The sequence below is a fragment of the Ambystoma mexicanum genome, chromosome 10, assembly GCF_040938575.1.
Source record: "Ambystoma mexicanum isolate Mex_15411 chromosome 10, UKY_AmexF1_1, whole genome shotgun sequence".
Taxonomy (NCBI): domain Eukaryota; kingdom Metazoa; phylum Chordata; class Amphibia; order Caudata; family Ambystomatidae; genus Ambystoma; species Ambystoma mexicanum.
Window position 1 is genome coordinate 1224466248 of NC_090932.1, and position 15021 is coordinate 1224481268.

At 46.2% G+C, this 15021-nt stretch overlaps 1 protein-coding gene across 1 annotated transcript in view; it reads left to right on the forward strand.

The window, feature by feature from the left end:
• The first annotated feature begins 1384 nt into the window (after positions 1 to 1384).
• Positions 1385 to 15021, forward strand: part of SCARF2 (scavenger receptor class F member 2) — a 594459-nt gene continuing 580822 nt past the window's right edge. Inside the window, exon 1 of the mRNA XM_069619200.1 lies at positions 1385 to 2413. Within this exon, the coding sequence (XP_069475301.1) occupies positions 2241 to 2413 (173 nt within the window). The 5' untranslated portion in view covers positions 1385 to 2240. The remainder of the gene's footprint in view (positions 2414 to 15021) is intronic.

A 15021-nucleotide genomic window follows, 5' to 3' on the forward strand; every position in this document is an offset into this window, starting at 1 on the left:
GATAGTGGTGAGTACTGGTAATGCAACCATTTTTGGGATTAAGAAAATGAATTCCCCACAGTTCTGGGTTGCTTTTTGCAATCAGCATTGCCATTCCCAATGGTTTCCGGCGACTGTGTGTGTAGCCCACTGGTGGTTTTAGGCAGTGCCCTCCTGTGCTCACAACATAGGCAAAAATGGGTGGCAGCCTATTCTTCATGTTTTCCCTGTGCACTCTCTGGGGAGTTCTGGCCATCATGATGTTTTCCATGCCAGTACTGCACAGTTTTATTGTAGGGATTGGATGCATGGGTAAAAACATCCCACAAACCGGAGGCAAACAAATCTCTCCTTGAAATGACAGAGGCTGGCACGATCAGGATTAATCTTCTTGACTGGAAACGGAGTGACGGATTGTCAAAGAGGAATCTTGTAAAAAAGGGACATGCATTTTAAAAAATATTTTGAGGATTACCAAACCATAGACAGCCAAATGCTGTGGAATTATCTGTTGAACATCCAATCGAGATTAATAGAATATGCAATTATGAATTATTTAAAAGTCATCAAATTAGAAGATACTGAACAAGAATTTTACAAGTCACTTGGTAAATATCACTCGTGACTTAGTTCAGTCTTTATGAGGCGCTATGGAATGTAATTTTCCGTTCTGATGTCCTCATTGTGTCATGTCTCATGTCTTATGTGCTTATGGTTTGGTTATGAGTTCAAATTTGGTATATTTATTCATGTTTTAATTATGTTTTAACGGTTTTATTTTTTTGTGTATCAATTTATCAGATTTCTTTTTTCTGTTTTCTTGATTATTAATGTAGAATGAGATTGATCTGTTTACATGATTTGTGAAAAATGTAAGTTTAATGTTAACTGTACATTTGAAAGGTTGAAATAATTTCAACCAAACTAATATTTTTTTTAAAAAAAACATTATTATTTTTTGCATTTATAAAGCGCACAAACAGCCCGGGGGCATCGTGGCGCTGTTACATAGATGGGCGACTTAGTTACAGGGGGCTTACATAGTGTATTGCATATAGAGGCATTAAATTACATAACCTTCTGTTCCCATCTTGTGTGAATAAAACTGCTCTATTTCCCATGTGAAGCTCCGAGAGGATGCCAAAACTGCAGAGGTAGCGCTACTGTATGCCCGAACCGTTTACATTACATCCTGGGTGAATAGAGAGCCCCACCCCACACCCCTCCCCCCAAGTGTGAATAAAGCCGCTCTCTTGCCTCAATCTGTGTGCACGTTCTTGTGTCCTCCCTCTGTGAGACTCGTCGTGAGTCTCTTTCCTTTCGTGAGCGAATAAAGCCGCTCTCTTTCCCTATCAGTGTAAATACGCTACTCTCTCTCTCTCTAGATCACCGTGTGACGAGGCGCGCCCCCATACTTCCCTGTTGCCCCTCCCCGGCCCCGATGAAGAAAATTGTTCAGGCTTCTGATCTTTCCCTCTGAATAAGGCTCCCCTCTCGTTCCCCGTCAGTGTGTATGGGAGCGCTCTCTCCCTCTGCGAAAAGTACTACTCTCTTTGCGCTGCCCTCTCCAGCCCTGTGTGCGCGGGGATAACACTGCTCTCTAAGTGCAGTTAACACTCTCTAGCCCCCAACTGTGGATAACACTGACAGCTCTCCCTCTCTCTTTCCCTATCCGCCTGAATAAAGCAGTCCTTTCCTTGGGTTTCACCCCCTCTCTTTGGATACGTCTGCTCTCTGCCTCTCTCAGCGTGCATACAGTTGCTCTCTCTCTCTCCCTCTTTCTCTCGCCCTCACTCCTCCTCTCCTGTGAGTCAGTGCATATATGTGGTCTGTTTTCCATCCCGTGTGAATAATGCACGGCTCTCCTGTGTGAATGGTGCTCTCTTTTCCTGCGCCGAATGTCCCTTCCCTCCCTGAGGTCTCTCCTCTCCTCCTCCCTCTCCCTTCGTAGCACGCGCTCTTCTCAGCCCGAGCCTGCATGGAATTTCTTCTGAAGGGAGAGCTGCCACCGCTGGATGGGAACTGCTCTTTTCTGTTGCCTCTCACAAGGAACCGTTATTTTCTCCGCTGGCCTGGGCTGGATGTGGATCGTAGGATTTGCTCTCGTTTTGGGGCTTTAACTGGGGGTGTTTTGTCGTTCTTGAGTCTTTTTTTCGGGGCGCTTCCCTGGGAGTCAGAAGAAAACTCCGGATGTTGACTGGGACCCGGGAAGTCGGGGGTCTTGGGGCGAAGTTTCGGGTGAACGTCTGATATTTCCGGAGATGGGTCAGGAGAGCAGCCCGGCGCTTGGTGTTCGCAGGAGGACCGTCCATCGGACCCTGGGGGACTCACGGCTCTGGGGCTCGGCCTGTGCCCTGCTGCTGGTCCTGCTGATGTGTTGCGCGGAGGCGCAGGAGCTGAGCCCGCGCGGGAGGAACGTGTGCAAGTCTGCGGGGTAGGTCAATCAATATGCACGCGATGTGTACTGTGGGGCTGGCACACTGGGTGCACCCTGGTCTATTCACAGGAAACGGAGTGTGCGTGACGGGGTCTATACACCGAAGTTTGCAGGGCGTCTGTGTATTTTGTGTATGCAGTTGTCCTCCAGGGGGGTCTGTTTTCTGACTGCACAGTGGGGGAGGGGGCGGGGGTCTGAATAGTCTTGGCCCGATTCATTGACTTTTTTTGCACGGTTCAAAGTGACTTTGCACTGCCACAAACCCTGAATCATGGAACTGTGCAAAGTGTATTTTTTGCAGTGAAAAGTCAGTGCAAAGTCATTTTTTACTGCAAAAATGACCGCCTGGACTGCAAAAATACACTTTGCACAGTTCCATGAATCAGGTGTGTCCACAGTGCAGTCACTTTTCAGCAGTTTAAAGTCACTATTCAGCAGTGCAAAGTCACTTTTCCGCAGTGCAAATAGTGCAAATATTCCATGAATCGGGCTCAGAGTGCACTCTAGTACACAGCGAGTGCAGTGGATAACTCAAGTGTTTACGGTTACAATGAGAGTCATCTGACACTAATATGCTGGTCCAACTTGAACTTTCCATTGAGCTGCACCATACTGCATGAATAACACGGGAATGCCGCAGGATAATCGTGGTCTTTAAGTACAGATAGTGGAAAACGTGGCTTGGACCGACCATCACTAGCGAGCGATGCTGTACTCTGCTCGGCAGCCGGAGGGCCTGATTCATGGCATTTTTTGCACGGTGCAAAGTGACTTTGCACTGGTGCAAAGTGACTTTGAACTTCAAAAATACACTTTGCACTGGTACATTAATCAGGGCATATGTTGACAGTGCAAAGTGACTTTGCACCAGTGAAAATTCACTTTACAACGTGCAAAGAATCCCAGAGTCTTTATAATGTGTGTCACAAATACGTTTGTAATGAGGGCGCATTGAGATCTTTATTGCGTGTACAAAGCGTTTGCATGTACACTCTTCGTTCGACTCTGAATTCTGGTTGTTCACAGAATCTGAAATTAGAGTATGCATTGGATCTGTATACTATGGGCCTGATTTCCAAAGCGCTTTTCAATGGAATTTCCGCATTGAAAACGGTGTTGTAAATCAGACCCCGATTGCTCACCTTGGCCTCAATACAGTATGCGCAAGAGTGTCCGTTTACAGAGAGTGCATGACAGCCTGTATAATACGTTTGCATAGTGCTGTATACTGAGTTTGGCAGGGTGATGCTTTAATGTGCACAAGAGGGCGGATACTTGCAAGTAGAGTGCACATGGCATGCTAAGAACATGTGGCTATGTATGTTGGGTGCACATGCGTACCTGTGGTTGTTGTGTGCATACGTTTTCTATACAATGTGGGCCTGATTCATGGAATTTTTTGCATGGTTTAAAGTGACTTTGCACTGCTGAAAAGTGACTTTGCACTGCCAACACAAACCCTGATTCATAGAACTGTGCAAAGAGTATTTGTACAGTTCAAAGTCAGTGCAAAGTCATTTTGTACTGCAGAAATGACCATTTGCACTTTGCACTGCAAAAATACACTTTGCACAGTTCCATGAGTCAAGGTTTATGCTGGCAGTGCAAAGTGACTGAACCGTGCAAAAAATTCCATGAATCGGCCCCTTAGTGTTTTCTCTCACTTTTTTGTTTTGGCTACTATGTAACTGCAAGCGCATCCAATACGCTAAAGCCATTGCCATCCGAAGTGATGACATGTGCTGTGAGGAGGGAAACACGGATTGCGGTTTTTTATCCACCCATTACCGTGCTAGCCCTTACAGCCATTCTCACCTGTTACCTTGCCTCCCTGGCCAAAACACACACCTGTGACATCTCTCTGACCAAGTTTTCAGACGAATGAAAGGCAATGGCTTAACTGCAGCTGTAACCAACTCCTAGTATAAAGATATGTTAACTGAATCTGTCTTCAACCACTTGATTTATAAGCTATATTTATTTATTTATTTATAGAGCGCTTTACTCCAAGGCGCTGTACAATGGAACAACTAAATACAGAGTATAACAACAACATAACAATGTGAGCAAAGTGGCAACTTGAATCATTCAACAAAACAGTGCAAAGAGCAATTGACTGAGAGGGGGGAGAAGTGGAGTGGAAACAGGAGAGTAAAGGGAGGGGCAGGGAAGGATTGTGTGTAGAAGGAAGGGAGAGCGAGTGTCAAATAGAAAGGGAATGTGCATCCTTGCATATGTTCCTTGCACTGAACTCATTTTAAAAACAACCATTGGCAAAGCCAATCATTTATCCCTTAAATAGGTAATATGTAGACATTTGCCAGGCACTGCCATAATATGCCCATGCACTAACACTTTTTTCCAGTTGTTGCAATCTCATGGGCAGGTAGTACCATTAAGCAGTGCCTGGAAAATACTTCTCGCATGACAGGGAAGTAAAAACTGTTGGCTTTTCCAATGCGTGTCTGATATGATTACACGTTGAGATTGTTCGGTATTGTGTTTTTACGAAGACGACGCATCCAGCAGCTCGGCCAAAAGGCGCTGGAAGCCTGGCTTGCTGTGGCTCCCCTGTACACTTCCCTGATGAGCACTGAGTGCATAAACCTCTATCCATGCTAATATGTGTGGTCACTTTGCACTGCAAATGTATCACCGCTCTGAGAATCAGGGTGTTTGTTGGCAGTGCAACGCTCTGTGAATCAGGGTGTGTGTTGACAATGCAACGCTCTGAGAATCAGGGTGTTTGTTGGCAGTGCTACTCTCTGTGAATCAGGGTGTTTTGTTGGCAGTGCAAAGCTGTGTGAATCAGGGTGTGTGTTGACAGTGCAACGCTCTGAGAATCAGAGTGTTTGTTGGCAGTGCAACGCTCTGTGAATCAGGGTGTTTGTTGGCCGTGCAACGTTCTGTGAATCAGGGTGTGTTGGCTGTGCAACGCTCTGTGAATCAGGGTGTTTGTTGGACGTACAACGCTCTGTGAATCAGGGTGTGTGTTGGCCATGCAATGCTCTGTGAATCAGGGTGTGTGTTGGCCGTGCAACGCTCTGTGAATCAGGGTGTGTGTTGGCAGTGCAACGCTCTGTGAATCAGGGTGTTTGTTGGCCGTGCAACACTCTGTGAATCGGGGTGGGTGTTGGCCGTGCAACGCTCTGTGAATCAGGGTGTGTGTTGGCCGTGCAACGCTCTGTGAATCAGGGTGTGTGTTGGCAGTGCATCGCTCTGTGAATCAGGGTGTTTGTTGGCAGTGCAAAGTCACTTTGCACCGTGCTACTAAACATTCCATGAACCAGGCCCTAAGCCTGGGCACAGTTGTATCTATGCACTGCAATATGTTCCTCTTTTCTAATGACAGATTTTAGTTGCCACCAGGCTCGGACTTCCCTGTAAGGCAATATGGAAATGCTGAGGATTTTAGATGGCCAGTTTTCTTGACAGAATGGACCAGTTTTACTACACTAGTTTCAACCAATGCATATATGATTTCAAATGCATTATTCGCAACAGATTTGATCAGCTCCCCCTCCCCCCTTGGATAGTACTCACACCGTCTTTTCTTGCTAGTAATGAGTTGTAGTGTGATTGTGGGCCCCCTGTTCAGTGGTGCCTGGGTGGATGTTGTGCCCTTGTCCGACCCCGGTTTCCGTTCGCCAGTGTGTGGCATTTGAAGTATCAGTGTTCTCCCATCAAATAAAGGCCCCAAAATGGGAACAAAGGGGACATAAATCAAGTGTTCCTCTCAATTTGATGCAGTTTTCCAAGCTACGCAAAGTATGGGTAGGTGTGTTAAGTTAGTTGTACTAGGTGAGCAGTGCAACTAGACCTATAAAAGAAAGAGAAGGGCCTTATTACCGCCTGTGACCCTCGCACGAACACACACGGACTCCAGGCTAAGTGGTTCTTACCTCCTCGGCCCCCCGGACACTCATGACCACTAACAGGGCTGTACAGGAAGCAGAAGGGATGGGTTTCTGTGAAAGTCAGAACTCTTGAAGAAAATGTTTGTTTTGGACAGAGCTTGTCCCCAGAAAAATCTCCCTCCTGTGCGCAGTGTATTATTCTGTCTCTCTCTGCATTGGCAAAGGGCACGCACGGTGTGCTGCTTCACACACCCATGACATGAGTTCTCGGGACTCTGGGGCCACAGACATGTTGCAGCCATTGCCAGAGATGATGAACGCATGGAGCTTTTCTCTACCTCAAAGGGAAGGCCTGGAAGACCCTCTGTTCCAGATGTGAGGTGGTTCCTCTCCTGGAGGTAAACCTTGATTTGCTAGCCAACCTTTAGATATTCCAGACCTTTGAGAGCGATGATTTCTCAGGAGAGACGGTGTATAGGTGACTCTTTACACATGTCAGTATATCTGTGGATGGTCTATTGTTTCTTTATAAAGTGCATTCAGTCTTAAGGAGGAGCACTCTCTCTATTGATGACAGAAACTCTTCTTTGAGGGTGGACCAGTGTTACTTTTGGAGGACCCTTCTTCCCTTAGCAAGAGTGTTGTTCGTTTTAGTATCTGCATTCACCTTTTAGGAGGAACACACGCCCAATAAAAGGGCATCATCTCATTGGTGGGGTTTCACTGTTTAGCTGGAATCTTTCATCTCAAAAAGAGCCATTGGTTGTTTAGGATGATTACTATCTATTTCAAATAGTACTATCTCTTTGGAGGGGGGAGGTATTAACTAATGACTCATTTTGATGGGCGTTGGTCTCTAGAAGTGATAATGTCTCCTTAGAAAGGGTCTGCACACATTAGGAGCGGATTAGCTTTTTAGGGTGGTCACTTACTTTTTAGGAAGGGAATTAACTATTTAAAAAGGCATTGACTGTTTCAGAAGGTCATTGACTTTAGATGGGGCAGTGACCTTTGTGAGGTGTTGACTCTTCTGGAGCGGTGATGACTCTTTAGGTGGGCCACTTACTCTGGGACGGGCATTGACTCTTAAGGTGGGACATTGAACTTAGAAGGGAAATTGACTCTTCAGGGGGTAGTTACTCTTTCAGAGGGTCATTGATTTTAGGAGGAGCATAGACTCTTCAGGAGGGATATAGACTTTGGAATGGCCATTAACTCATTAGTCAGGGCATTGGCTCTTGGCAGGGCATTGACTCTTGGCAGGGCATTGGCTCTTGGTAGGGCATTGGCTCTTGGCAGGGCATTGACACTCCAGGATGAACATTTAGAGGCATTGACATTAGGTGGGACATTAACTTTAGAAGGGGCATTTTCTTTAGGAGGACCTTTGACTCTTCAGGTGGGACATAGGCCAATGAAGGGGTACTGACTCTTCAGCACTCTTCATTCACTCTTTAGAATAAGTATTGACGTTCGCAGGGGAATTGATTTAAGGAGCAAATAAACTAATTAGAAGGGAGAGTTGCTGATTACCAGGGCTGCTGACACTCCACGGTGGATCTTTTTCGCCTTAGAAAAACTATTCACATTTTGGAGGGCCCAAATGTCATTGCCTTTTAACTGGGCATTAACTGTTTGGAGGGGCATAGACCATATGTAATGGACATAGTCTCTTTAAGAGCTCTATTGACTCTTTGGGAGGAACACTGAGTGTTTAGGGATGGCACTCTGTCTTAAGGAGGGGTATTGGTGCATCATGGCACTGTTTAAAATGGGTGCTGCTTCATTAGGGAGGGTATGGTTTCTTCCAGGGGACTTTTACTTTTTAGTGGTTCCCTGGCTTTTAGGGTCGCATAAATATCAATTATTTAGGAGAAAGCATGTCTCTGTAGGCGGGGTATTGACTCTTCAGGGGGCATTTGTACTTTGGGATCAAAAATGTTACTTTAGAATTGGTACTGTCTTTTGAAGACTTTGACCACTCAATGGGAGGGCTGTAGACACTTTTTGACGTGTATTGAGTTGTTAATGTTGGCAATGCACTGTCTGTTTGGAGGACATTTACTCTTCATGAAAGGCAGAGAGTGTGTAGGCTAGGGTCATTCACTTTCGAGAACGGACTCAGATTTTTTGGAGGGGTACTGCTTCTTTAGAAAGGGCACATGGTCTGCTGGTGGGGTTCATTGACTATTTAGGATAGGTCCTTAGTGCCCGATTCATGGATTTTTTTTGTGCAGTTGAAAGTGACTTTTCACTGCTTAAAAGTGACTTTGCACTGTCGACACAAACTCTGATTCATGGAACTGTGCAAAGTGTATTTTTACCCTGTCAAAGTCAGTGCAAAGTTAATTTTGTATTGCAGAAATTACTTAGCACAGTTCCACGAATCAGTGTTTGTGTTGGCAGTGCAAAGTCACTTTCCAGCAGTGCAAAGTCACTTTGAACCATGCAAAAAAAATCCATGAATCGGCCCTAAATGTCTCTTTTGGAGGGGCAACGTCTCATTACGCCAGCCACTGTCTCCTTGGGAGGACAGTGTTTCTTTCAGAAGGGTGCAGGGTGATAAGGTGGCTGTCTAGAATTGGCTCTCACTTTCGTTGGCAAGGGTAATTGACTGTTCGGGATAGGCACTGACTCTTTCAGAACTGAATTGTCTCTTTAAGAAGGCATTATTTCTTTAGGCAAGGCGCTGCCCCTTTGAGAGAACATTTGCTCATTAGGCAGGTCACGGGATCTTGGCTCTTTAGAATGGTAACTGATTTTCTAGGAGGTAAATTGTCTATTTAGGAGGGCCGTTTACTCTTTAGGGAAGGCACTGTCTCTTTGGGAGGACATTGGCTCTTTAAGAAGGGCATGTTTAAGAGGGGGTTATGGACTCTTTTTAGGAGGGACATTGCTTCTTTTGGATGGGCATGGGGTCTCTAGGCAGGGGATATTGACTGTTAATGCTAGGCACTGACTATTTAGGAGGTTAATGTTCCATTTGGTGGGGGCATAGGACCCAGGCGGTAAGGGGTTTACGGCTTTTAGCAGGTGTTAAAATCCATGGCGCTAAGGGACCTTGTTGTTAATTACGCCACCGTAATTTACGGTGGCGTAATTAACGCCTTCCCCACTCCCATTATGCCCTATGGGGCAAAAATGGGAATGGGGAAGGGTAAATGGGTTAATGGGGACTTACCGCCCCACTCACCTCGGAATGGGGCGGTAAGTCCGCCAACCACCATGGCGTAAACGTAGTCGTGGCCATGGTGGTAAAGGTACGACCCAGGCGGTAACTTACCGCCTGGGTCGTAATGAGGCCCATTGACTCTTTAGGCAAGTCACTGTTAGTTTGAAAGGCCCTTTGCTCTCTCCTTAAGTAGGGCACATGATCTTCTAGTGGGTTGCATTGTCCTTTTAGGCATGGCATTGACTCTTTGGGAGAACATTTGCTCATTAGGCAGGTCACAGGACCTTTACGCGAGGGTCAATGGCTCTTTAGAATGGTAACTGATTTTCTAGGAGGTCAATTGTCTATTTAGGAGGGCCGTGTACTCTTTAGGGAAGGGACTGCCTCTTTTCCAGGACAGTAATACTTTAAGAGAGGCACAACATTTTTAGGCAGCAACCATGTTCACTTTATGCTGGGCATAGAGGTGAATCGTCTCTTTAGAAGGGGCATTAAACTTTTAGACATGGCATTGACTCTGGAGGAACCTTTGCACTTTATACAGAGCACGGGATCGTTAGGTGAGGGCCAGTGAGTCTTTAGAATGGTAACTGATTTTTTAGGAGGTGACCTGTCTCTTTAGGAGGGCCATTGACTCTGTAGGCACGACACTGCCTCTTATTTCTAGATGGGGCATTTACTCTTAAGCAAGATCATTGTTTCATTAGGAGGTCATTGACTATTTACGAGTGTCATTGGCTGTTTATGCAGAACATTTGCTTATCAAGAGGGCATTATCTGTTTAGGGTGGGCTTTTATTCTTCAGGCAGGACAATGAACCTTGACAGACACATTCACTATTTGAGATGATTGCCAGGGCTGGACTGGGAACTAAAAGAGGCCCTGGACATAATTACTGGGGACCAAAAGAGGCCCTGGAAATAAAGTTCAAAGTGGCCCAATATGACACATTTTCAGCAAGCCCAATGCTTTTCCTATGGGAACATTTGGAAATACCACACAAAAGAGGCCCAGGGTGCAGAGGCCCACCGGGAAATCTCCAGAGTTCCCTATGGGCCAGTCCACCCCTGATGATTGCCCCTTTTATAGGATTGATTCTTTAGGAAAAGTCATAGATCTTTGGGAATGGAGTTGATGTTATAGGAGAAGCACTGTCTCTTTTGTAGGGGAATTGGTTGTTTTATGGGGCATGGACTTCTTTGAAAGTTTCAGGGGTGGCGCTTTGTGATTGGGAGTAGTAGTAGGTTCATTAGGAGTGGCACCGTCCCTGGGATAAAGATTGATTGGTTCGGAGTTGTCAGTGTCTGTCTCTGAGCGCCAGTGGCCCTTCAAGAAGGGCCATGTCTCTTGAGGAGTGGTATGGTGTCTCTTCATTGCCCGTATTCTTTCATACAGCATTTCCTTGATAGCAGAGGCACTGCCACTTTGAATGAGGAGTTGTCTCTTTGGAATGGAGCGTAGTCCTACTTTGTCTCTAGAAGGGGCATTGGTCTATGCTTCCCATAGCATTCCATTGGGAAGCCGGAAGAAGGATCCTTACTTACTACATTCCACTATGGATCGGGGTAGTTGTTCACTTGGCGAATCTGCAAGAGCTTCACCTTTTAAGTGCAGAGCTTGCTTAAGTGCATCCCTTTAGCAACTTTGTTTGACCCCTCACATGGAGAGCCAGCCCCTTCTGCTTCCTTTTAGAAAGAGAGTTGTGGAAACATATGAAAACTGTTCCTCTATCACATGGACACCGGGAAGAAAGGCCTAGTAAGAATCAAAATCCAAATAAACTAAAAACAATAAGAATAATACAAGTATTATTCTTGTCATAATTATTAATATTACTATTCATATTGACAATAATAATCACAGTAATATTAATAATTATATCATCTGTTCTTTTTCAGCGCACCACACTCCCTCCCTGGTGCTAACACACTTTGCCACAGACGTGGTTCTTAATTGATCGGCCACAGCAGGTTGAAAGGCTGAGTCGGCCTTGTCAGCATCCTAACCGGTGAGCCTTAGATTACACACAACCTCTGCAGCAGACCTTTCGTGATTTCATCATGCGCCCCCTGGTGTTTTAGATCACTCACTGCTTGTGGTATCTTGAAACCAGGGGTGGACAGGCCCACAAGGAACTCTGGAGATGTCCTGGTGGGCCTCTTTTGTGCGCTTGCCTATTTTATCTCCGAATGTTCTTATGGGGAAAGGTTGGGGCTTGATCACACTGCGTAATATGGGGCCACTTCGAAACACGTTTCCAGGGCCTCTTTTGGTTCCCACCCCTGCCTGAGAGCCAGGATTCTCCTGGTTTTAGGGATCCGTCACTACTGGCAACATGGCGCCTGACGTGGGAGGACACGTGTTTCTCGGAACTTCTGTTATGTGCATACAAACGTTCACATTACTACTCTACTATTTATGAAATTAGCACCCAATGGTTTATACACATGTCATTGTCTTCTTTTCACAAAGAGCACTATGTTGTTTTTGTACAGAATGTTTGCAATAATGGATAATTGGCGTTTGCTGTGCAATTCTTTCACCTTCGTATCCATGGTGTGTGTGTGTAAAAATAACCCGCGTCACCCTGTCAGCAGAAAGTAGTTGAGCAACTGTGGTTAATGAGGTACTGAGTCCAAGTGACTCACTGTATGTCTCGTGAAATAGAGCTGTTTTTATGGCTTGACTCAGTGGATCTGTGGCGCAGTGCCGTGCTTCACTTAATGCGCACTGTTTCCTGCTCCCCACTTTCCAGTATTTGTCAAGGGCCCTGACCGCCCTTTCCCCCTTGCTCTTGCGATGGCATCCTGACCACAACCCGATCACTGAGTATTTCGACATCAACGCCGCCACGTGACTTCTAGACAGACATTGATCAGGGCAATTTCGGTTTTCCTTCATTTCTGTTTCTTGTTTATGCCTGCCTGTGCCATGCACGTTGGGTGCGGGCGGCGGTAGGGGGGCTGATATGGTGTACGAAGACCATTGGAATCTGCACTATGTTGAAACTAGCTCTGGCAAAGTCAATCGTTTCGCCATTTGCTTGGCATTCCCAAGCTGCTAGATAGAACCCTCTAATGCCGAGGCACTATCCTCGTTTGCCCTGGTACTCTCATCATATACTGGTACTGGCTTCTGCTGTGAAAAGTCCCGGTACTCCCAGCATTTCAAAGCTTTGCCATTCATTACACCAGATGCCCATTCCATGACTAGGAATTGCCAGAAAATGCCTGGGCCTTGTGCAGTATTGTGTAGCTGGAGTGGGATATCAAAAAATGCCTCTGTGGCTTCAATGTGCCTCTGCCCTTCGTACTCTCTCTGCATTGAGCAACACGCGCTCCACATCATTCCCTGCCATGTGCATTCAGTTTCAAAGCACTACTGTGCACGTGGAAGGATACGCCCTCCCAGGAACATATGCGATGCATTACCCAGTCCAGCCAGTTTCATCAGACCTCTTCCACGTACATGATAACAGTCGCCAGTGATGGCAGCATCACCAATCAGCCGAAACCAAGGAGGGATCTTTATTGTGAGGCAGGTTTGGGCTCACATAAAAATACCCTCAGCACCATCAGATTAACAATAAAGCCTTATCAGTGAACCACTAAAAATATATCTGCACACCCGACAGAAATCTTAAACAAAGCAACCCCCCCATCTATTCTTACGGGCCCTTTAGGTTCTGTTCTAGCTTGCCTGCTGTTCTTTGATGCTAGTCCTTACACATCTCGCTGTCCTGCCTTCCGCCTGCCAGTCTAAATATATTATCTCATTCTCAGGACAACCAATCGATCTCTCCTAAACCTATGAACCTTAGTCTAGGGACGGCCAAATACTCAACACTCGGGCCTCATCACGACTTGGGCGGTAACGGTAACGCTATTAGCGCGGGCGGGATTAGCCCTACCGCCGAACTCCCCGGCGCTAATAGCGCCGGATCACGAGTTCGGCGGTAATGTAAGTCCCCATTCCCCACTGAGCCCATTCGGGAATGCCCCATTTCCCATTGGGCTCAATGGGGAATCTTCGCGCTAATACCGCCGGCGGATTTCCCGCTGGCAGTAATAGCGCAAATTTTTGGCGGATTTCCCCCCAGCTCAGAGCTGGGGAGATATCCGCCGAAGCCCTGATTCGGCGGACCCTTAAATCCGGCGGTAATAGCGCTACCGCCAGATTTAAGGGTTACCGCCGAAGTCGTGTAACTTGCCGTCAAACCTTAAATTCTCAGAGGTAACATCACACTCTGTTCATGTACCGGATTATGCCACAAGCGACGCGTGCATAATCTAGTATAACCCTTATCAACTACATACAAAAGGTCCCCCTCTGAACACTGTTGCCAAAAAAAGGAATGTCTGATCCTTCCGTATCCCTAAACATGTATCCAAATCGCGCAGAGGACACGGAATAAAATATAGTATTTGCTAAACATTTTGAGAATCTTTCTGTTTATTTTTTTGCTGCAGAATTCAGGAGATCAACGTATACCACAACCGGGTATATAAAATAAAAAGGAATGTTCATTCTGCAAGGCCTTTCATATTCTACACAAGAGGCAATGGGACATTGTCTGCACTAATGAATGTATGGGCAATATTTGTGTATTGATTGTGCATTGGTATGTGCCCAGGCGGTTGTGTGACAGCCCTGTGTCTTGAGGCATTGTTCCAGTTGTTTCTTTCTGCCTTGATTCCTGTCCATATATGCCATCTGTAATTCTAATTACACACATGCGCTTGGCTGACACCGGCCAGCTTGACAAAACTCCATAGTTAAGCGCTTTCCTCTCTATATCCCCGGACTATCAATAGATGAATAATGCATCCAGCACAAGAAAATGATGATGACAACTGTTTGCAGGCTGCTGTAAGGTAAGGCGAGTGGTCTTTAAACCCCCCTTCTGCCAATCATGTTGAGCTCAGTGTGCATGGCTCTGAAACACATATGGGTGGGTGGGACTATTAGCAGCGTAGAGGGAGAGGCAGATGCATGCAAACTGCTGTGTTGATGAGTGCAGGTCGGAGCACCCATTTCCTGTTCATCAGTAGGGAGTCTCTGTGTTCAGAGGGACAGGGGGACAGGGGATGCACAGTGGGTTATCCATAAGGGAGGTCTCAGAGCTGGGAGAGCTGCAATAGATGCAGTGTGGGTGTTGCTGTGAGCAGAGGAGGGAAGGAGGCTGTGATTTGTAAGCTAGGCCTTGTGGGCCATCTGATTGGGACCGAATGTGGTGAAAAACGTGAAATGGTGGTGTTACTGAGGCTGGAAACATAGGAGAAAGGAAGGCAAGGTTGTGAGGACCCAGGAAAAACGTCCTCAGATGCAAGTAGGGTTCCTCCCTTGGCTTTGGTGGTTGTAGTCCAGTTTAAAGTTTGTGGAACAGGGATGATCTGTCCAACAAAGGAATGTGAGTTGTGGTCTGTCTGTTGTATATATAGAAGACCTATTCCTTGCACAACTTTGGATAGGTAGTTGTATAAGTGCATTGAAGACCCACATCTTGAACTGTTTCCTGAAAGTCTGGTGGTCTCCTCCAATGCGAAGTTGCTTGGGAAGAGAGTTCAAGAGTTTAG